Here is a 22615-nt window from a genome sequence, read left to right as displayed (position 1 = left end):
GCTCGTGGGGACAACTCCCCCAACCCATTGTTTCTGCAGCCACTCTGATGAAAACCATTCCTATCAGGACTTTCCCCTCTCCTCTTCCCGTCTTCTGGTCCACGTGACACTTCCCACTCAGAAAATCAACATCAGTGCCACACCACCCTTCCCTCTCCCCCACTTTACCACCCCACACCCAACTGACCCCACCCCACATCGAATGCACACACATTCCCAGTGCTCTGAAGGCTTCAGAATAAAAATACAATGACATTTCCTTCCAAAAAGGTGGGACTCCCTCCTTTAAAGGAAGCTGTAAACTTGCAAGGGCATGAGACTCGTTATCATTATCTTACATTTCCATGGCACTCTAATATTAACTTTCTTTTTTTAGCTTCACAACAATCTTCTAAGAAACTAGGAGGGATTCAAAGGAAATAACCCAGGAATATGTGATGCAGAAGGCCTGGAATCCTGGATTATGGAGAGAAGGAAGAGAGAAAACCAAATTCCCGGGACACAGTCCCAAGAGACCATGGGCTGGTGAAGAAAATGCTGATGCAGACAGCAATTCTGACAAGGAGCCAAACGGATGGACTGATCTCTGCTACAAAAAAGTCAAGGAAGGCTTCGACTCACTGGTGACCTTGAATGCAGGTGAAGAGAGGGGCGCAGTACAAGGTACATACTAAGATCTAGTAATGTCAAGATTTGTCAAAAGAAGAATTTTTGTTGTGAGGGAGTTCCATTATGTTATGAATCTGCATTTTTTCATGGAGGAGGGGGTTTCCAAGACTTAGAAAACACCAGAGAGAAGAAATCTTAGCGTCTAAGCCCTTACGATCAGAGAAGTAGAAGGGATCACCAGAGGAAAAGGAGCTGAAACGACAGAATAAAATGTTTCATACCTTTAACATGTGCCAAATTAAGTAATGTGAGACTGATGGGTTTCAATTGTATAAACTCTGCACTGCCAAGTTCTCATACACAGCAATAGAAGTTTGTTGTAAGTTGACTGTGTGGGCTAAGCTCTCCTGAATATGGGAGAAGGGGAGCCAGGGAAAGGGGGTGGGTAGTGGAGGAGTGGTGGAGGGAGGTGGGGGGGTTGGGGGTGTGGCGGTGTGGGAGTCAGGGTAAGGACGGGGATGCTATTTTCCAGAAGCAGTCTTCTGTACAGACAGCTCCCCTTAGGGGTAAAAACGAAGATTAATCTAAGAGTAAACAACTTACATAACAAGAAACTTACCTGGAAGAGCCTTTAGCCTGAAGGTGGTGACTGCCCTTTGACCCTTAGTTATGGCTGGCCAGAAGAACGCCAGTTCCATCGTGAAGCTCTTTAGTAAAGCTGAATGTTCTTTTTTTTTTTTTGCCTCTCACTGTTGTGGCCTCTTCCGTTGCGGAGCACACGCTCCGGACGCGCAGGCTCAGCGGCCATGGCTCACAGGCCCAGCCGCTCCGCGGTATGTGGGATCTTCCCGGACCGGGGCACGAACCCGTGTCGCCTGCATTGGCAGGCGGACTCTCAACCACTGCGCCACCACGGAAGCCGAAGCTCAATGTTCTTGATGGGGCGACCGGGGGCTCTTGGCAAGTCTGAGAGAAGAGAGTACCTTCCCACCAATCTCTTCAAAAACCTAGCTTCCCAGGAAAGCAGGCAGTGGGGCTAGTTTTGCATTGGGACTCACAAATTCGAACACTTTTCTTCCCAGTGCCGAGGTTCTCCTCAGCCTTGCCTAAAATCAATGCAAATTATATCTATATTAAAGAAGTCTAGGGTATTTTACCTTGTTTTTTAAGCGCAATTGCTATTTATGTCCTGAGAGTTAGAAAGTGAATGGCCACGTTTATCCCCTGGACCAGGAAATTCGGCCAGAGACACTTTGTTTAGACGAGGCGCCCAAGGTCACTGGAGAAGTCGGAAAGAGCTTGTGGCTAAGTCTTCGCCCTGAGTTTTGGGCAGTGTTTCCTTCGCTGCCTCACACAGGCTGCGGTCGCCAGAGGAATTTTCCCGGGGAGAAAAGATACCTCAGGTCCACGCTGCGGTTTTCAGTGGTTTGCGCCTCCTGCGCGGGGACAGGGCATTGGTTAACTGGGGTGAGTGAAGCCCGCGAGGCGCACTCCAGCCTCAGGGACCCGGGGGATCCGGGCGTGCGTGAGAGGAAGGTCGTGCAACGCACACCTTCCGGCCTTTAGCCCGGGCTCCCTCCGCTGGCTGGAGCCCGCAGCCTGTGCAGTGCGCCGCCCGCACCCCGAGGGGCTTCGGGAAACCGAGCCTGCAGCGCAGGCGTCTGGGGCCCTGGCGACTGGGGCTGAGCCTGCGGGTCGGGAATCCCCCGGAGCAGGAGCGCGTCGCCGCGCCCCCCTTACCGGTGCCCGCCCTTTGGTCCCCGCCCTTCACCCCCTCGGTTCGCAGCCCCGGCCGCGGCCCAGCGGCTGCAGAGGCCGAGGGGCCGCCACCCGGATCCCAGCGCTTGGGCGGCGAAGGCACCACGTGTCCGGCCCGGACTGGCGCGGGCGGAGCGCCCGGGCCCGAGCTCGGGCCCGAGCCCGAGCGCACACGCACGGAGGCGCCGGGACCCATCCACACCCGACGCCGGCCCAGCCGGGCCCCGGCCTCCGGGGCGCGCGTGGACGCCCCCTCGTGGACGGCGCGATGGGGCTCTTCTGGGAGAGCAAGGGTAAGAGCAGGCGTCTGTGCGGGCTCTGCGGACAGTGCCCACGGGCGCGGGAGGGCCACTGATCCTCTGTTGTCCAATGAGGGCCGAGGTGGATGCTCCGGACCCCGGGACCGCTCCTTCCAGTGGGGGCGGCGGGGCGGGGGCAGTATCCAGGGTGCTCGGGGACACACAGAAGAAGGTTGTGGGAAATGGGGACGCTCAGCAGAGGGAGGCTGAGGGGACAGTGTTCCTGTCTGGTTGTTGAGATTGTCAAGCTGGACTCCTCGTTGCTGCAGGCACGGTTGACCAGGCCGTCGGTTGGTGGGGGGATGTCTCCCTTTAGTAACTGTCCTCGGGAGTGAGAGTGGGGCTCGGAAATGGTGCCTTTTGATAATGAAGGTTCAGTAAAGAATTGATGGTATCCAGAAAGAAAGCTTTGCTAGATCTCTCCAACGACGTGGATGGTCCAGAGTCCCCAGAGGACACTTCTCAAGTTTCTGCTTCCTTGGGAATTTTTCACCAGATTATTTGAGGTGAGGAGGGAGGACCCATTTTTCATCAATACGTTAGAAGGGCTCAGCTGATGAGCTCAAAACATCCTCATGCTGGGTGAATTTAAAATAGGAGTGAATTGTAGAGAGGAAGAGATCTGTAAGGTTAAATTGGTGCGTGGGAAGAGATTCTTAAAGCTTTAAATGGAAGGCGCCACTTGGAGTAAACTGCTTTCCTGTTGTTTTTCTCTTGTTCTCCAGTGTTGAGCAAGTAGTGACATCAAGGAAAGCAGGAAACTCCACTGCTAGGTTCCTGGTAGGTCCTCTGGTCCTGACCCCCGACCCTGGGCAGCAGAAGCAAAGAGCGGCTTCAGCGTCTGAATCTCCCTTCTCAGAAAAGGGCCAAATTCTAACCCCACAGTTCAAAATCTTCAACTTAAAGTTTATACTGCAGCACTGCCAGCTCAGACACTTGGCTGGGCACATATTAGAGATGTTTGCTTCTTCTTCCTCCAAAGTTGTTTTTGGGGCAAAGGAAGTCAGGTAATCCAGTGCCAAGTTTTCTCCACCTGTACATTTGGGAGAACAGCAGCACTTGTCCCCTTGAGAGATGGTGGAAATGATGTTGTTTACTTGCTTCAGATTTTAGAGCAGCAATATATTATCATAATGCAGCTCTTGGTTTCTTGAGTTATGTGACAATGACACTATTTTAATGCAGAATACGTTTATAACACACTGCTTAATCCTGGTTGATCTCCACATATTTAAATCAAATTTTATTAACTTGGTTTGCATGCAGTAGTCTTTAAAGTGGTATCATAATTGAGACCAAATAATCATATGAGCTCTTAAATGCTGGTGCCCTAAAAAGAAAAGTGCAAATCTTCATTTTTATAGATGAGTTACTGAGGCTGGCAGAGAGTAAGTAGCCTAAGAACATGAATTAGCCAGTGGCAAACTTAGAACTAGTCATCTCCTAACACCCAGTCGTGTGGTTTTCTCACATGTTAGTAAAAGTGTGTAGGAGATAAGCATAAAAGAGTAATCTTACAAGCCCTGATTGTCAGGGCTTAGAGATGGGGTTGAAAGGGCCTGTGACTATAAAAATGTAGCATGAGGGAGATCTTTGTCATGATGGAAAGGCTGTGTATCTTGATTATGATGATGGTTATATGAATCTACATATGGGGTAAAGTGTAATAGAGCTATACACACATTGCACTAATGTCAGTCTCCTACTTTTGATATTATACTATAGCTATATGTAAGATATAATTATTGGGGGGATGTCTCTGTACTCTCTTTACGACTTCCTGTGAATCTATCATTATTTCAAAATAAAAACTTTTTTCAAAAGTCATTTTGTAAGTACATCAAATTCCAAAGCATTTTTCTCCATGGGAGAAGGCACTATTTCCAGAACTTCAGTTACTCTAGTATCCTTGTCAATGTTTATCATCACTAAATACAAATTATAATACTCTTAATACTATCATTTAAATTGGCACACATTTTTTTTTTACTTAGCCTTCATCTAAGGAATAATATTCATGAAATACCAGGTTTAGAGGTTAGTTACATCTTCAAATATGTAAAAATAAAGATGTAACTTTGAAAGAGACTTATTCACCTACAATTATACCAACACTGGGTGTGCTGTATAATGGCAAGTCTTTGGGAGGCGCTCCAGGAAGTGGTGAGAAGGCAAGCCCAGCTCTGCAGAACAGCTTGTGACCAGTGGTACAACGAAAGAGAGAACTAGGTCACCACACACCCCAGCTGCCATCTGAGAAATGGCCTGTCATTCCTTCTAGAAAAAGACAATTTGCATTAAGCTTTTTAAATTATAAAATATTCCTAAAATTACTTCAAGTCTTTATCAGAGTGGTGCATCTCAGCAGTATATTTAGCTCTGTAGAAGCTAGAAGCTATATTTGGCTTTTTATTCTATAATTTATGATAATGATTATTCAAGTTGTCTCCCAGGCTTAATCACCAAGTCATCCATATGTGGGCTTTTTCTGTCTCTCTTTTCAGAGCACATTAACTCATTTTGCTTAAACTATATGGCCTTTGGTTTGCTGTAGAGATCCCTTTGGGAAAAAAAGGGATGAGAAAACCTTGGCATTCTCAAAGTGAATTTTTTAAAACTGTATGAATAAAAGATAGGTAGATAAGTATAGAAGGACCATAACAACATTATTAAAATGCATTCCTAAAAAATGCTTTTAAGAAACTTTAACTCATTGTGCCTCTGCTAGTTCTAAAATGAACTTTTTTGTGTGTGTGTGTGTGGTACGCGGGCCTCTCACTGTTGTGGCCTCTCCCTTTGAGGAGCACAGGCTCCAGACGCGCAGGCTCAGTGGCCATGGCTCATGGGCCCAGCCACTCAGCGGCATGTGGGATCTTCCCGGACCGGGGCACGAACCCGTGTCCCCTGCATCGGCAGGCAAATTCTCAACCACTGCGCCACCAAGGAAGCCCTAAAATAAACTTTGATGACCAACAAACTTCAGTGAGAATGTTCACTCATCAGAAAGGGAAAAAAAGAAAAAGAAAACATTTTCCTATAACAATATATGGCTTACAAAGGCATTCTTCAGGGCCATGAGTTTTTTTCTTTAAATAATCTATTTTCAAGCATTAAAATGATCTATTGCCTTGTTTTTTAACTTTGCTCCTCAAGAAATGTAGGCATGTCTCTTGGACAACTGAAAAATATCTTCCTAAACCTTCCAGCCAGCAAGATCCAGATTTGGGGGAAAAGAATATTGATTCTTTGACTATGGCTGAATCAATACAAGGAGAAATAAACTCAGTCACAACCTAACTTCCCCAGTTATTTCTGACCCTTTGGTATTTTTAAAATTTAAATTATCTACAAAATCAGATGGGATTATTTTGAATACATGGTAATTTTTAAAAATCATTTTCCTTATCCCTTCACCAATATGGATAGAAAAGCCCGAAATTGTACTAGAATAGATTCTTTCATGGGTCTGTACTGGACTTCAGCATGTTTGCCACCTCGTTTTGGAATTAGTTTGCCACAGCATGATGGGATTTAAAAGCAAAGGCAAGGTATTTTCCCTTCTATACTGATGTTGGAACAACCACTGCCAGTGTCAGATGATTTCATCCTCTTTTCTAATTTGTTTAGTTTGTGGAAAGCTTATCAAAGATAAGGTAGGGCTTTTGGGCTGCTGAGTTACCAAAGTATTCAAAATGTTGGTGCCTGTGGAGTGTGACCACGTATCCCAGCCTATACTAGTTGACTCTATATCCCATCTAGTTTAGCATGTTGCCCTAGCAGAATGGCAGGTGCATAATAAACATTTTAGAAAGAAAATTTAAATGAATAAATAAAAGTACCAGCTAACAACACCCATTTATCACAGTGTCATGTGCTTTTCACCAAGTAACTTCATATCTTATGCTCAATACAGAGCAAAACTCCAGAATGAAGTTAGCACACAAAAATACACATTTGTAAAGTGCTCATATAACTTAATGTCCAAACAGGGCAAATATAGTATGTAAACTCCATAAGAGTGAAGATTTTTGTTCCTATGGCACTCTCAGCACCTAGAACAGTGCTTGGCAATAGTAGGTTTTTAATAAATGTTTTTAAATAAATGAGTGACTGAAAGAAGACATGTATATACACAATAGTGTATTCACATTTATGAGAAAATATTAACATTAATTTCAAAATTCAGTTCCAGGTTATTTTCCCATATGGTCTTTTGAATTGCCAAATGGTGGTTAAGGTGAGTACTTCTAGTGTTAAGGGCTGCCCATGCCATCACTAGGAAGATCCAGTTTTCCTAATCTTGAGATTAAATTTGAACTCATCTAATTGTAATGTCTGTACTGCCCCCTAGGCAGAAATTCTCAGTAATGATATGTGAAACCTTGTCAGATGCCTCATCAAGGTTCATATGCTTTGCCACGTGTCCCAAGCTGGCAGCCTATGGGCCAGGTTCATCCTACAGATGTATTTTGTTTTGTTTTAGAATCAGGAGGATATTCATTAATAAAAAGTTGCAGTTAAATTTTTAAAAATCACAATGATTCACATAAAAATCCCAGATTTCTGGCTTCCCTGGGAAAATAACATCATTTAGGCCACTCAGCTCCTTTGTGTTAATTGTCTCATCTAAGTAAACTTCTGCTTTTGTGACTTCTGTCCTGACCATTTCTCAGATTTACTAGTCTTTACCCTATCTGTAAAAAAAAAATACTATGCTTGCTAAGTTATTCTTTGAAGACCAAGCTGATTTCTGAATATCATTTTTTTCTTTTTCAAGTACTCAGAAGCCATCTTTTTATTAATTTGTTTCAGAATATTGCCTAATATTTTATGTTGATCTCACCAAACACTGTTTTAGAGACTCTTGCTTCTAATTCGTGAAAATCAAAACTATATACTTCATTTCTAGATTTCTGTCTCCTTAGCATCTCTCCTTATCTCCAGATTCTTCAACGACATTAACAATCTTATAATCCTATTTGTAAAAGGTGAGATTATAAAGCCCAGGACATAAATTGTCAAATGAACTAAATGCCTTAAGAGAAGCTAGTAGCATTAATTAGCCTGAGCTTTAGTATTCTCTACAAAGTTTTATTCTGTGCTTTTTAGTTTGGAGATCATTTTACTTGATAGAGAAGCAAAAGAGTAGTTACAAACTTATATCTTCTCTTAGCCATCCATCCAGCCATCAATATTAAATGAACTGCAATAAGTAGTGAGTGTATACTTTTCTTTCTCTTCTCCCTTCAAGCATAATTAAAGTGAAAGTTTTCTCATCCTTAATATTTTTGCAAGTCATAGTTCAAAATTGGATTCCAGTTTTCCTGACACTATGAACCAAAGTTTTGCTGTATCAAGTGTTCTTGGGAGCAGAATGTTGGATTTTTCAATTTTTCATATAATAATAATAGTATGTATTATCATAATATTCAGCTCAGATTTTAAATTGATTAAACACCATTATTTTGTCTGATATCTGGTGATGATGTGAGGGAGAGATTACAAAATAATATCCTGAGTGACCCTCTGAATTGAATCTGTAAGATGAATACAGGAAGGAAAGGAAGTGACAAGTTACCTAATTCTCTGAAACTGTGGAATAAAATATGAACTTACTCTCAGAAGTGCACATATTTTCTTATTCCCTGAAGGAAACTGCAAACCTTTAGTGACCCAACCACAGACAGTTACCTGAATTTAAAACCACAAAAATCAATTTAAGTTCAACTTACTGACACGGAGCATTTCCTTCCCAAGGGCAGAACTGACATTTTTTGTAGGACAAATGTAGAATGGGGTGGAATATTAACCTGTCCTCTCCCTTCTTCCTTGGTTTAACCTGTGCCCAGGGAAACTCAATTCATAATTTCATCAATTTCACACCATTAGTACGCATTAAATTAACTTTAAAAGGTACAGTGTAATAGTCTGAATGAGTAGGAGCCATTAAACCTAATGACACTTAAATGCATTTATCACAGTGATACATGTCTTTAAAAGGGCCATTATGTTTTTCCATAAGATAGAAGGGGTTTGAAAGTGTAAACTTTATATTATCCAGCTGAACATTCTTTAATATTTATATTGTCCTTAAAACATATTAAAATGGAAGATGGTTACCATAAAGTTATTTCTTACATTTCAACCTAAGGGGAATGTTTCCTGTATCATAAGGCTGAGCTCTCTCAATGCTTTGTCCATGGTGCTGAAACCGGCTCTACCTCAGTGACCCCACCACAGGAACAGACAGACAGGAAAAAAAAAAAAAAAGGATTGATATTTCTTCCAGTTAACGGCTTACAAGAATACAAATATTGACTTAGAAGTGAATGCATTGTTCAACTTTATAATCAGCATAGCAAGAAAGTTTGCACATATTATAAGTTTGTGTATTTGAGTAGTGTGCAAAATGGAGGCTAAATTGGCAAATATTTGTTTTTAACCTATTTGAAGTACAGCTTGGGAATTTTTATCATTTTGCTCCTACACTTCTTTTATTCGTTAAAGTACACCAATAGCAATGATATTTAACTTTTGTCAATTTCTGTTTGTTTTTCAAAAAGTCTTCATTTTGGATTTTCTTAAGCCCATAATAATGCTTTCTCTCTGATTTTTATTAGAATAAACACTTTGGGTATTCTTCATACAATTTCAAACCAGAGGAAAAAGCTATATATCTTCAAATAATGGACCAATATTTGAATTACCTGTTATAAGTGTAAAGAACGTTTATTATCAGTTACAATTTAAGTCAATGAATATTTAATACATGTAATTATAAGGATTACAGAGAATTTTGATATATGGCTTTTACCCCTGAAAAGCCTAAAACTGAATAATTATTACATGTACATGTAAAATAACACAAGCAGTATATATCATTAAAATTTAAGCTAATTGAGGGACTGGATCTGCTTGCCATTTTCACTGCTTTGTCTCTAGTATGTAACACTGTTCCTAACAGAGTTGGCACTCAATAAATATTTGTTAAATGAATTAGAATATGAATGAATAAGTGCAAAAATAGCTAGAATTGGTGGCACCAATCAGATGTCACTGATTTACAGTTACTTTCTTTAGAGGAGGCATGCATTCTCCAGTTATCAATTTATAGAAACTGATATACATTCTTCTATTTTTCTCAATGCATTAAATTACCAAGAGCAAAAATAATGACTAGCATCATTTTAGTATGCATTAAATGTGAGGCATTTATAAAGTGCTTATCTATGTCACTACACTACAACTATTATAATTCCCTTTTTATAAATGAGGAGAGTTAAATGACTTTCTTAAGTAACCTAGTCAATAGTAATGCAGAATCAAAACCCAGAACTAAATCTGAGCTCTTAGCCATTACTTTACCAAAATCCCAACCTATTTACAAAGGCCCTTGAATGCTCAAAATCCTAACCCATTTTGAGCATTCAAGGGCCTTTGTAAATTCCATATCATCATATAAATTCTAGACCTTTGGAAGTCTTTCTCTTGACCTGTTTATGAAAGGTTTCTTACCTTCACAACCTTCCTTTTCTAGCTTGTAGTGAAGAAGTCACTTTTCTCCCTCTTTATAGTGGCAAAAAGGAAAGGTTATTCACAGGGTAAAGGACAAAAGCCAAGATGCAGAGGAGTCCTTTGGGTTTATATGGAAGTAGAGAAAGAAATGATGCAGTTGAAAAAGAACAGTTAGGCCTCTCTACCCTCTGCTCCCAGTTGAGAATGCTTTTTTGGGGGGAGGTGGGGGCTACAGAACAGTGATAGTTTTCTGGCTGTTGGTTTGTCTGTTCTCTTTTACCTCTTTTTGTAGTGAGGTAGCTATGGCATGGGGTTCAGCCAAAGTCTTGAGGAAAAATGTTCCAGGCAAAGAGACTTATTTTTTTTTCAGCAAGACCAATATCAAACAAATTGGGGGTGTAGACCAATTCTTTTTTATACAATTATATTAAACTTATTTACCGGTTTCATTAAGAAATCTATTAAGTCATTTTCTCACACTACTTCCCAATCTGATATGTCTTGTATTTATGTTGCATTTTTGAGATCAAAACTTTTCAATCCAGCCTTTATTATTTAGCTGTCACCACTTATCATCACTGAAGTTTGTCCAGAAAATTCACCAGCCATCTTGAGCTCAACTCAAAAGTCATAGTATTGATCACATGCCATAAAAGAGTACTAGGAAAATAGATATAGTAGAGTAGTTGTATTAAACACATACAATTCTTACCATTCATAAATTTGCATTCTGATATACAGCTAAGAAACTTAAAAATGAAAAGTAAATGAAAGCCAGTAGTGCTAAAAACATTCTATGTCCTGGCAACACCTAAACATTCATTTTCCTCCTTGGAAAAGGCAAAAACAATCTGATATTCCTTGCTGAAGTAATGATAAAGTTATGCAATAGATGAAGTGACTGATATACTATTGATGTGCTCATCAGTAAATATCTACAGAGACTTGGAAAATTAAATATATGATGGCTTGATCACTTGCTCTAAAGAGTTTGGCCCCAGTTATTGAACTATGTAATCTGTTACCTAATTTTCACATATAAAGGGAAGAAAACAAACATCATCAACTGTGTAGACAGTGACAAGATAACAAGACATTTTAAAATTATTTTTAAAAAATTAAGATTAAATAGTAATCATTTGCTTTCTATTCCTCGTGTATAATGAAAAACAGCATTAAAAATGATTGGATATTAAACTTCTCCTATACTTTAAAACATATGTTAACACATGAATAAATTACACTGTTAGGTTTTTTTTTTCTCTTCATGGCCTTAACTTTTTCATTGCATTTTTCTTCCCATTATGCTATGCCTTGATCTATATTTCACTGCCCTAAGGAATTTCTTTTTCTTTTTACCTCCTGCTTTTATCTGCCAATGAAAATTTTGCACACTAGGGAGAAGAAAGAGGTGGAAAAAAAATTCAAAGACACATTCTTGACTTCCTTAATGGGCATTCACAAGAAGTGGAAAATTTCTTTTCTCAATGTCTCTAATATATCTTTCAAAGAAGATGAGATAGCATTAATGTGACCACAAATTTCCAACTGTTCAGATTGACACAGTCACTGTGTGGCTTGTTTTACTGGTACACAAGGGAGGTCCCATCTCTGGAACTTATTTTTTTCCCCATAAGGTATTTAAGCTGGAAGCTTTGTCAGACTGCATCCGTGTTTCCAGAGCTAGCAGGAATGCAAACTGTGCTTTTAGCATTAGCATTCTACTTAGAACAAAAGGAGGCGCCCAGAAGCACTACACACCAGTGCACATTCCTCTGGTTTCCCCATAGAGGGTAGCCACAGCCATCTGACTCTTGAGTTCATTTAAACGCGTCTCCAAACCTTGGCTCGAGAACTAAAGCCTCAGATAGCTCTTTATATTTGCCTGAGCCAGTGCTTTTTGATTACTTCTCCTTCCCAATAGGTAAGTTTGCTTGTGGTGATGAGGGAGGAATATTTGTTTTGCTCGGGAGTTATATTTTGGGTCAAGGATTTGTCATAAAAATATTAAGGAAGGTGTGGTTAGCTAAACCACATTTGATAAAATGCTGCTTATTTTTCCAGAGAAGCCTAGTAGTTTTAGAGTTGTAAGAAATCTGTAGAAAATTTGTTTCCAAGTGAGAATTTAAACAATGATGAATTTACACTGCCTGATTAATGATTCTTGCAAAGAAATTTCAAATCATGTCTTATGAAAATTAACCCTTATTTGTCACTTCGGTAGAAGACAGCTTTCTTTTTATCAAGTCATATAAAATTACTTCCTGTGTTCTTCACCATGAATATCTCTGATCTGGTTGACAAGGAGAGAACTGCTAACTAGAGTGGCATATAGCCATTTCCACAATTGCCAACTAGATAGCAGTTGAGTGATTGAGTTTCAATGTTTCTATCCAGAGTTTATTACAGACTTGATAATTTTTTACTGCAGGCTTTGCTTTAGAACGTAACTGAGAAAAAATGCTCTTGATCTAGAAGCTTTTTTTTTTTTTTTTTAAATTTTTGGCTGTGTTGGGTCTTCGTTGCCGTGTGCAGGCTTTCTCTAGTTGTGGTGAGCGGGGCTACTCTTCAGTGTGATGCTTGGGCTTCTCATTGTGGTGGCTTCTCTTGTTGCAGAGCACAGGCTCTAGGCACGCAGGCTTCAGTAGTTGTGGTGCGTGGGCTTCAGTAGTTGTGGCGCGTGGGCTCAGTAGTTGTAGCACACGGGCTTAGTTCCTCCACGGCATGTGGAATCTTCCCAGACCAGGGCTTGAACCCATGTGCCCTGCATTGGCAGGCAGATTCTTAACCACTGTGCCACCAGGGAAGCCCTAAAAGCATTTTAATTAAGTTAATTTGAGTGTGATATGTTAGTTGTTTTGAGATTGTACAAATTGAGTGCTTCTGTAGCATATGAGAGTTTATACATGCTGTCCTGGTTGAGAGCTGTCAGATATTAGGGTTAAAATTTCTTTCTGCTGTTAAGTAGAAGTGCTGTATTATTTGTTGCTAAACTATGTAGTATGCAAATTTTCAAAAATAACTACCATGAATTTAATAATCTGATTTACAAGTTGATGGAGACTCTTGCAAGTGAAACTGGATTTAAATATAGCTTTTTTCCTATAGGCTCCAATACCAGTTGACATTAAGTGGATGTCAACTGAGCTCCTACCTCAGCAAGGGGGGAAGGGTTATTTCCTGCTGTCCTAAGGCAGCTTTCTCTCCAATAAGGCTTATACTGTTTTTGCAGAAGTTCAGAAATCTATCCCAAAGGGATGGTGATTATTGTTACTATTCGAGTTATCTTACTGCTTATAACATAAAGAGCTGTCATACTTGTGCTGTCCCTAATTCTTCACACCCACTTGGTACCCCAAACCTCATCTTATTTGAAGTCACGTGGGTGCAATCACAAAGCAACTGCAAAAGAATAGTGCCCGTGTTGTGGATGGAAACTAAGAGCCATGTTTTCCAACCTTAGCTGCATATTAGAATCACATGGTGGCCCCTAGGCATTAATTTTTTTTAAGTTTCCCAGGTAATTCTAAGGTTTAGTCAAGGTTGAGAACCACTGCTTTATTACCCGCATAATTTTTTTAAGTCCTTTGAAAATGGTCTCCCATCTAACCCAGACAGCAATATCAGATACTAAAGTGATTTATCTATTTTTGAGGAGTTGGGGAGGGGAGTTATCAAGTTTAACCCAACAACCTTCAGTTACAAGGCATGACAAATAAAATTCATAAGGCTGAAAATGTGTTTAGCTCTGAGAATGCAAAGTAAGATGTTTTATCTAAATGCTGGTGTTTTCAGAGTCAGATATGGAAAAATAAAATTTAAAAGTGTTCAATTTTACTTTTCCGTGTCTCATATCTATAACTAAATATACAAAGTAGTGTTTTGAGTTATTCAGCAATGCTTATCACACTTCTATCCCTGAGACCCATTTTAGTCTGTAGTTTGGGAAACACCCAAACCACTTTCCTCATGTAGAACTAGTACTTTACTTAGAGGGCTACTGAAAGAATTAAAGAGATAATGAGTATTAAAATGTCTAGTATGGTGCCTGACACACAGCAGATGATTAATCTAAATTAATTTTCCTCTTCCTTTTTCAGATTATTTATTTTAACATTAAAATATCCCAGATTAACCTTCAGGCAATAGGTATGGAAAAACTATTATGTCCCATATAGTATGTTAATTCCTTTGTTTCTTTTAAAAGTGGATTAATTCATAGCTTTACCTGGAATATGGTGTGTATTTCTTTTAATTCATTTCAGAATAATTAAAGGAATTCAGAGTAACTAAGAAATCATGCAGAAAATGCAAAGTTTATTAATTTGCCTAAATGTTATTAAAAGCAGGAAAAGGAAATGACTAAAATGCATCCTTCTTTTGGTAATAATGGCAAATGTACTGCAGAAAGCATTTACAATTATGTGAGTGCTCTCATTTTTTTTAATTGAAAAGTTTCCAGGGATTAATTTGTATATTTTGTTTTTAAAGTGTCTTCAGTTTTCTTAGTTTTGTGAACAACCCTTATCATTTATTAAGACAAGTTCTTTAAAAGGCTTCCAACTCAAATCTTAACTCATAGGTATACCACTTGCCTCTGTCCAACCGAGTACATATTTCTAGCTCCGTTTTCCTTTATCTTCCTTAATAAAGAGGGGGAAAGAGAGAGAGGGAGAGAGAGAGAGAGGGATTTTTCTACAACGCATATTCTGAGATCTTGGCCAGTGTAAATATTGGTAACAACTGGCTGCTGCCAAAGCAATCCACTAAATACCAAACTGATACGCTCTTAATTATACAGAAAATCTCATTCCCTCTTGGGTACCATGTACACAGGTCAATTTATTAAGAAAATATCTAAGTCATTTTTAATCATACAACTTCTGAACATCAAGCTATAAATCTTAATACAGAAATTACCTTACTTTTTCTATTTCAGTTGAATTCTTGAATTCAAGTATCAAAAACCTGATTCTGTATTGTGAAATTGGAGTTAGACCACTGCTGCTGATACTGAGACCCCAGAATCTAAGTTGCTCGACCACAGTTTATTAAATGCACAGCAACCTTGAACTGACAGACATGCTCAACATCCTTTCTCATTATAATAACCAACTACATGAGAACTTAATTTATTATGTCAGTAATTGTTATCCTGAGATAACAACTAACTGAATCTATCTCAGATATAGACAGAAGTAAGTACGGGAAGAGGTTACTTCTAAAATTTATTTTTGTTTCTTTGTTTTATTTTTAATATTTCATTCATGACTGATATTAAATAGATGGTTCACGGGAAAAATACGATCTGATATTAAGGAAAAAAGTTTTCATTCCTATTCTTAAATTACATAGTACATTTTAGCACTCAATTTATATGTTTATTTTGACTTCATCAATGAGTTTTTCAAAAAGGTTTACACTAATAGGGGAGAAACACACTCTGCTCATTTTAAAAATTAAATATTAATAAAGTACCCACAGCATCTTCAATGCATATTAACTCATAAGCCTAAATCAGCTTCTTTATGCAAGAAACATAAATCCAGTTTATATAAGTAAATAAATAAGTGACATGAACCCTCCCTAAATTGAATTAGAGAAGCTTTTATTTTCATATTTCAGAAAATAATATTTCTGAAACACATAAACAAAACTAGTTTGAAATTTTTCAAATGCTCTTCAATTGTTTTAGGGTAAAGTGCTATTGGAATAGCGGTAAAGTAAACCACTTTTTACCAAGGTAAAGTGGAACTTGGTACCCTCTGGAGCATTTCTATAAGAATATGTCTGAGGAAGTCCATCTGCCCTCTTCATCAAGCTTCCCTCCAGCCCCCAGTGAAAGAGATTCTTTGAGGTTTAGGCTGAGTGTACTTCTCAGAGGACACATCTGAGAGAATGCTCTGTGTATATATATTCCTTCTATCTCTAATGGTATGAATAATAAATAAGAAGCTTATGAAATATGCACTCACATAGCTTTCCTCTCTTTTTAAGAAAACACTATGCCACACCCATGATAAGAAAACCTGAGAAATTTGAAATAAAATTTGTCTTGAACTTAATATGACTTTACCATAAAGAATGGTTTTCTGCATATAAATTTGAGTTCACTCTATCAAAAGGAATTATTATGAGGAGAAAAACCAGCATTATATTTGAAGTCAGGATTTTCATACTTAATTACTATGCTATAAATTGCAAAGAACCAGTAGCATCATCTAGGAAATTTATACTTTGGGAGGTGTTATCTCAATCAGTTCTTTTAAAAGAACCTGTAGATTCTGTTATCCATTACAGCACAAACAGGAGAAGTTCTATATTAAGATTCCTTTTGATAGCTACATAAAGTAAGGAAATTCTCTTTCGCTTGCTCTGTCTTTTTAGAGAAAAATAGAAAATAATTGCTTTATATCCAAAATTATATTATATATGGAAGAAAAGGAGGGAGGGAGGCAGAGGGAGAAAAGGACGGACAGAATCAGGATTGTTTGCTATAAACTGATATCCTGGCAGAGATAAAGCAAATGTTCTTTAACTTAAAATTTTATTTATAGTCTATTTAAACACCGATGATAGAAGTGAACCACCATTTATATCTTCATTCAATAGTAGTCACAAAAAAATTTATATAATAGGCTCATTAAAAATAGTATTATAGGAACTTCCCTGGCAGTCCAGTGGTTAAGACTCTGTGCTTCCACTGCAGGGGGCGCAGGTTTGATCCCTGGTCAGGGAACTAAGATTCCACAAGCCATATGCGGTGTGGCCAACAAATAAAAATATAAATAAATAAATAAATAAAATTAAATTTAAATGTACACGTATAAAATTTAAAAAAAATAGTATTATAGGAAAAACGTTATAGTAAGTGTTGAGGCATTTAGAAATTAAATGAGCTAGTATACATGAAAATGATTTGTAAAACTAAAATATATAAGGTAATATTATTAAAGATGTATTTTTCTGGAATTTTCGTTTTGTAAAGATGAAAAGTCTGATTTTTAAAATTTCTTTAAAGTAGAATTTTACCTTTTTAATGTTCAGTTTTGATATTTTTATTGGTATATTGATGCATGCATATAGATGTTGGTAATAGCCAATAACAGAAGTTAATTTCTACATCATTGAAATTTATTTATTTATTAGAGTTCTGTTCATAATTCTGTTACTATTACTAATTTTTCTTTCATTTGGCCTAAACTCACTAATCCCCTACATTTATACTGAAAATAAATGTACCTATGATGAGCATTCATCAGTTATTAAATGATTAATTAAAGTGCTTTGACTGCATAAGCATGTATGGATTTCCCATGTTTTACATATGTAGCTAGGATCCAGGCTCAGTCAACAGAACTTACACAAAGACAGTTGTAATCAAGGCATAAGCAACTTATTTAAGCTAACAAATAAATGTTCTTCATATAGAAACTGTAAGATCAATGGATGTGCTCTTCTCTCTTTTCAGTAATAGCCTCTGGCTGCCTTGCATTTTCTTGGACAGGTAGGGGAAGAGAACTGGGAAAAGGAAAGAATCAACCCAAAGAAGATTTTCATTGGTAGAATCTCTAACTTGCTCTCCAGAAGTTAAAATATATGGTGTTTGAATAAAACCTCAAATAGTATTAAATCAGAAATGACAATATTTTCACTTAGAATTCAACACATTGATGTTTTATATAATAATACTGCATAAATGTAATCTACTCAATCAGATTTTATGCCAGGGCCAATAAATATCTTCAATCTCATAGATCAGTTGCTTCATAGAGTAATTAAATAAGTCAAGGAAATAAGCCTGCATTTCCACTAACTGACAAAAATTTTGCTCCTTTCATAGGCACTCAAATATTTGTCATGTGGATGAATTTCAGTCCATTTGTACTTAAAATCTAATGTAATTAAATTAAACACACATATTGACTATTTTTCACAAAATACACATAATAAAAATTAAGGGGAATTTCAAGTTATAAGTTACTGAGCTTGAGTTATCAACACAGTCTTCTTCACTGTGACTTTTTTGAAGGATTATCCAATTTGAAAATAAAACATTTACCATTCAGTGTTGCCCTAGCTCAGTCTGGGCTGGGCAATGAATTGCGTACGTCTTGAGACTCTCTGAAATATATTCATTTTTGCCAGCAATGTTCCTAAAGAGCAGGATACCCTTGCTATTTTAAATGATTCATGAAGTCTGTGTTTTTTGGTTTCATTTTTCTTGTTGGAAAATTGTGGAGTGACATCCCCCTCAAAGCCATGCCTTACCCCCTATTCTCCTAGCACATATACACACGTACAAAGGTAGTAGAATCACACTATATGCTGGGTTGAGGTTTTGAAGAAAGCATGCAAAGTAAATAACAACAACAACAACAATAATAATAAAGTTCAAATTATCTTGGAAAATTCTTTAAAATGGCCGTAAGTTCACCATTTAGCCAGTTTCCTTCTAACATCAGAACATGTCATTTTTTGTTAAATAACAGATGGACTTCTTGGTTTATAATTAGAACCATTGTATAAAAATATTTGTGTCTTTAAATACTAGAAAAACACATGATTCAGTGAGATGTGAGAACTAAAGAAATAGCAAATTCACATTTCCCATTTCGCTTTAACTCCCAGGCCTAAGCTGGAAAATGCCTATCCTATTAAAAATCTCTCTCTCTCTTTCTCTCTCTCTCTCTCTCTCTCAGATTGAATAGTTGAGTTTGATTGATTTAAATGAGAATATGAAAAGACTCCAGAGTTTTGCCAAAAAGTCCATTAGCCTCCTTAAATAACAGGGATCCTGGGGTCAGACCAGCTCTCTTTTTAAAAATAATTTTAAAATTTAATTTTATTTAATTTTTTATACAGCAGGTCCTTATTAGTCATGAATTTTATACACATCAGTGTGTACATGTCAATCACAATCACCCAATTCAGCACACCACCATCCCCACCCCCCTGCGGTTTCCCCCCTTGGTGTCCATACGTTTGTTCTCTACATCTGTGTCTCAATTTCTGCCCTGCAAACTGGTTGATCTGTACTATTTTTCTAGGTTCCACATATATGCGTTAATATACAATATTTGTTTTTCTCCTTCTGACTTACTTCACTCTGTATGACAGTCTCTAGATCCATCCACGTCTCAACAAATGACCCAATTTCGTTCCTTTTTATGGCTGAGTAGTACTCCATTGTATATATGTACCACTACTTCTTTATACATCCATCTATCGATGGGCATTTAGATTGCTTCCATGACCTGGCTATTGTAAATAGTGCTGCAATGAACATTGGGGTGCATGTGTCTTTTTGAATTATGTTTTTCTCTGGGCATATGTCCAGTAGTGAGATTGCTGGATCATATGGTAATTCTACTTTTAGTTTTTAAAGGAACCTTCATACTGTTCTCCATAGTGGCTGTATCAATTTACATTCCCACCAACAGTGCAAGAGGGTTCCCTTTTCTCTATACTCTCTCCAGCATTTGTTTTTTGTAGATTTTCTGATGAAGCCCATTCTAACTGGTGTGAGGTGATACCTCATTGTAGTTTAGATTTGCATTTCTCTAATAATTAGTGATGAGCAGCTTTTCATGTGCTTCTTGGCCATCTGTATGTCTTCTTTGAAGAAATGTCTATTTAGGTCTTCTGCCCATTTTTGGATTGGGTTGTGTGTTTTTTTAATATTGAGTGCATGAGTTGTTTATATATTTTGGAGAGTAATCCTTTGGCCGTTGATTCACTTGCAAATATTTTCTCCCATTCTGAGGGTTGTCTTTTCGTCTTGTTTATGGTTTCCTTTGCTGTGCAAAAGCTTTAAGTTTCATTAAGTCCCATTTGTTTATTTTTGTTTCTATTTCCATTACTCTAGGAAGTGTATCAAAAAAACATCTTGCTGTGATTTATGTCAGAGTGTTCTTCCTATGTTTTCCTCTAAGAGTTTCATAGTGTCCAGTCTTATGTTCTTACATTTAGATCTCTAATCCATTTTGAGTTTATTTTTGTGTATGGTGTTAGGGAGTGTTCTAATTTCATTCTTTTACATGTAGCTGTCCAGTTTTCCCAGCACCACTTATTGAAGAGACTGTCTTTTCTCCATTGTATATCCTTGCCTTCTTTGTCATAGATTAGTTGACCACAGGTGCATGGGTTTATCTCTGGGCTTTCTATCTTGTTCCATTGATCTATGTTTCTGTTTTCGTGCCAGTACCATATTGTCTTGATTACTATAGCTTTGTACTATAGTTTGAAGTCAGCAAGTCTGATTCCTCCAGCTCCATTTTTTTCCCTCAAGACTGCTTTGGCTATTCGGGGTCTTTTGTGTCTCCATACAAATTTTAAGATTTTTTGTTCTAGTTCCATAAAAAATGCCATTGGTAATTTGATAGGGATTGCATTGAATCTGTAGATTGCTTTGGGTAGTATAGTCATTTTCACAATATTGATTCTTCCAATACAGGAACATGGTATATCTCTCCATCTGTTGGTATCATCTTTAATTTCTTTCATCAGTGTATTATAGTTTTCTGCATACAGGTATTTTGTCTCCTTAGGTAGGTTTATTCCTAGGTATTTTATTCTTTTTGTTGCAGTAGTAAATAGGAGTGTTTCCTTAATTTCTCTTTCAGATTTTTCATCATTAGTGTATAGGAATGCAAGAGATTTCTGTGCATTAATTCTGTATCCTGCTACTTTACCAAATTCATTGATTAGCTCTAGTAGTTTTCTGGTTTCATCTTTAGGATTTTCTATGTATAGTATCATGTCATCTGCAAACAGTGACAGTTTTACTTCTTTTCCAATTTGTATTCCTTTTATTTCTTTTTCTTCTCTCATTGCCGGGGCTAGGACTTCCAAAACTAAGTTGAATAATAGTGGTGAGAGTGGACATCCTTGTCTCGTTCCTGATCTTAGAGGAAATGCTTTCAGTTTTTCACCATTGAGAATGATGTTTGCTGTGGATTTGTCGTATATGGCCTTTATTATATTGAGGTAGGTTCCCTCTATGCCCACTTTCTGGAGATTTTTTTATCATAAATGGATGTTGAATTTTGTCAAAAGCTTTTTCTGCATCTATTGAGATGATCATATGGTTTTTCATGTTCAATTTGTTGATATGGTGTATCACATGGATTGATTTGTGTATATTGAAGAATCCTTGCATCCCTGAGATAAATCCCACTTGATCATGGTGTATGATCCTTTTAATGTGTTGTTGCATTCTGTTTGCTAGTATTTTGTTGAGGATTGTTGCATCTATATTCATCAGTGATATTGGTCTGTAATTTTCTTTTTTTGTAGTATCTTTGTCTGGTTTTGGTATCGGGGTGATAGTGGCCTCATAGAATGAGTTCGGGAGTGTTCCTTCCTCTGAAATTTTTTGGAAGAGTTTGAGAAGGATGGGTGTTAGCTCTTCTCTAAAGGTTTGATCAAATTCACCTGTGAAGCCATCTGGTCCTGGACTTTTGTTTGTTGGAAGATTTTTAATTACAGTTTCCATTTCATTACTTGTGATTGGTCTGTTCATATTTTCTATTTCTTCCTGGTTCAGTCTTGGAAGGTTATACCTTTCTAAGAATTTGTCCATTTCTTCCAGGTTGTCCATTTTATTGGCATAGAGTTGCTTGTAATAGTCTCTTAGGATGCTTTGTATTTCTGAGGTGTCTGTTGTAACTTCTCCTTTTTCATTTCTAATTTTACTGATTTGAGTCCTCTCCTTCTTCATCTTGACAAGTCTGGCTAATGGTTTATCAATTTTGTTTATCTTCTCAAAGAACCAGCTTTTAGTTTTATTGATTTTTGCTATTGTTTTTGTTGTTTCTATTTCATTTATTTCTGCTCTGATCTTTTTGATTTCTTTCCTTCTGCTAACTTTGGGTTTTGTTTGTTCTTCTTTCTCTAGTTCCTTTATGTGTAAGGTTAGATTGTTTATTTGAGATTTTTCTTATTTCTTGAGGTAGGCTTGTATAGCTATAAACTTCCCTCTTAGAACTGCTTTTGCTGCATCCCGTAGGTTTTGGATAGTCGTGTTTTCATTCTCATTTGTCTCTAGGTATTTTCTGATTTCTTCTTTGATTTCTTCAGTGATCTCTTGGTTATTTAGTAATGTATTGTTTAGCCGTTTAGCCATCATGTCTTTGTGTTTTTTACCTTTTTTTCCCTGTAATTCATTTCTAATCTCATAGCGTTGTGGTCAGAAAAGATACTTGATATGATTTCAATTTTCTTAAATTTACTGAGGCTTGATTTGTGACTGAAGATTTGATCTGTCCTGGAGAATGTTCCATGTGCACTTGAAAAAAAGTGTAATCTGCTGTTTTTGGATGGAATGTCTTATAAATATCAATTAAATCTATCTGGTCTATTGTGTCATTTAAAGCTTGTGTTTCCTTATTAATTTTCTGTTTGGATGATCTGTCGATTGGTGTGCATGAGGT

General features: G+C 37.6%; 1 protein-coding gene across 6 annotated transcripts in view; it reads left to right on the top strand.

Annotated features, from left to right (window-relative positions):
• The first annotated feature begins 246 nt into the window (after positions 1-246).
• The window catches only part of SYBU (syntabulin), a 117534-nt gene continuing 95165 nt past the window's right edge, over positions 247-22615 (top strand). For 2 of the 6 annotated variants that reach the window (XM_067017906.1, XM_067017903.1), the window contains exon 1: positions 2151-2660. Coding sequence is in view for 2 of the 6 variants with exons in the window: in XM_067017889.1 (XP_066873990.1) it covers positions 634-663 (30 nt within the window). In the remaining 4 variants the exon portion in view is untranslated. Of the gene's footprint in view, positions 664-1356; positions 2077-2147; positions 2661-22615 lie in introns of those variants that run through there. The other 4 variants (XM_067017889.1, XM_067017900.1, XM_067017904.1 and 1 more) reach the window with 4 other exon arrangements.

Source organism: Kogia breviceps, chromosome 17 (assembly GCF_026419965.1).
Source record: "Kogia breviceps isolate mKogBre1 chromosome 17, mKogBre1 haplotype 1, whole genome shotgun sequence".
NCBI classification, from domain to species: Eukaryota; Metazoa; Chordata; class Mammalia; order Artiodactyla; family Physeteridae; genus Kogia; species Kogia breviceps.
This window is presented reverse-complemented; position numbering and strand designations above follow the sequence as displayed.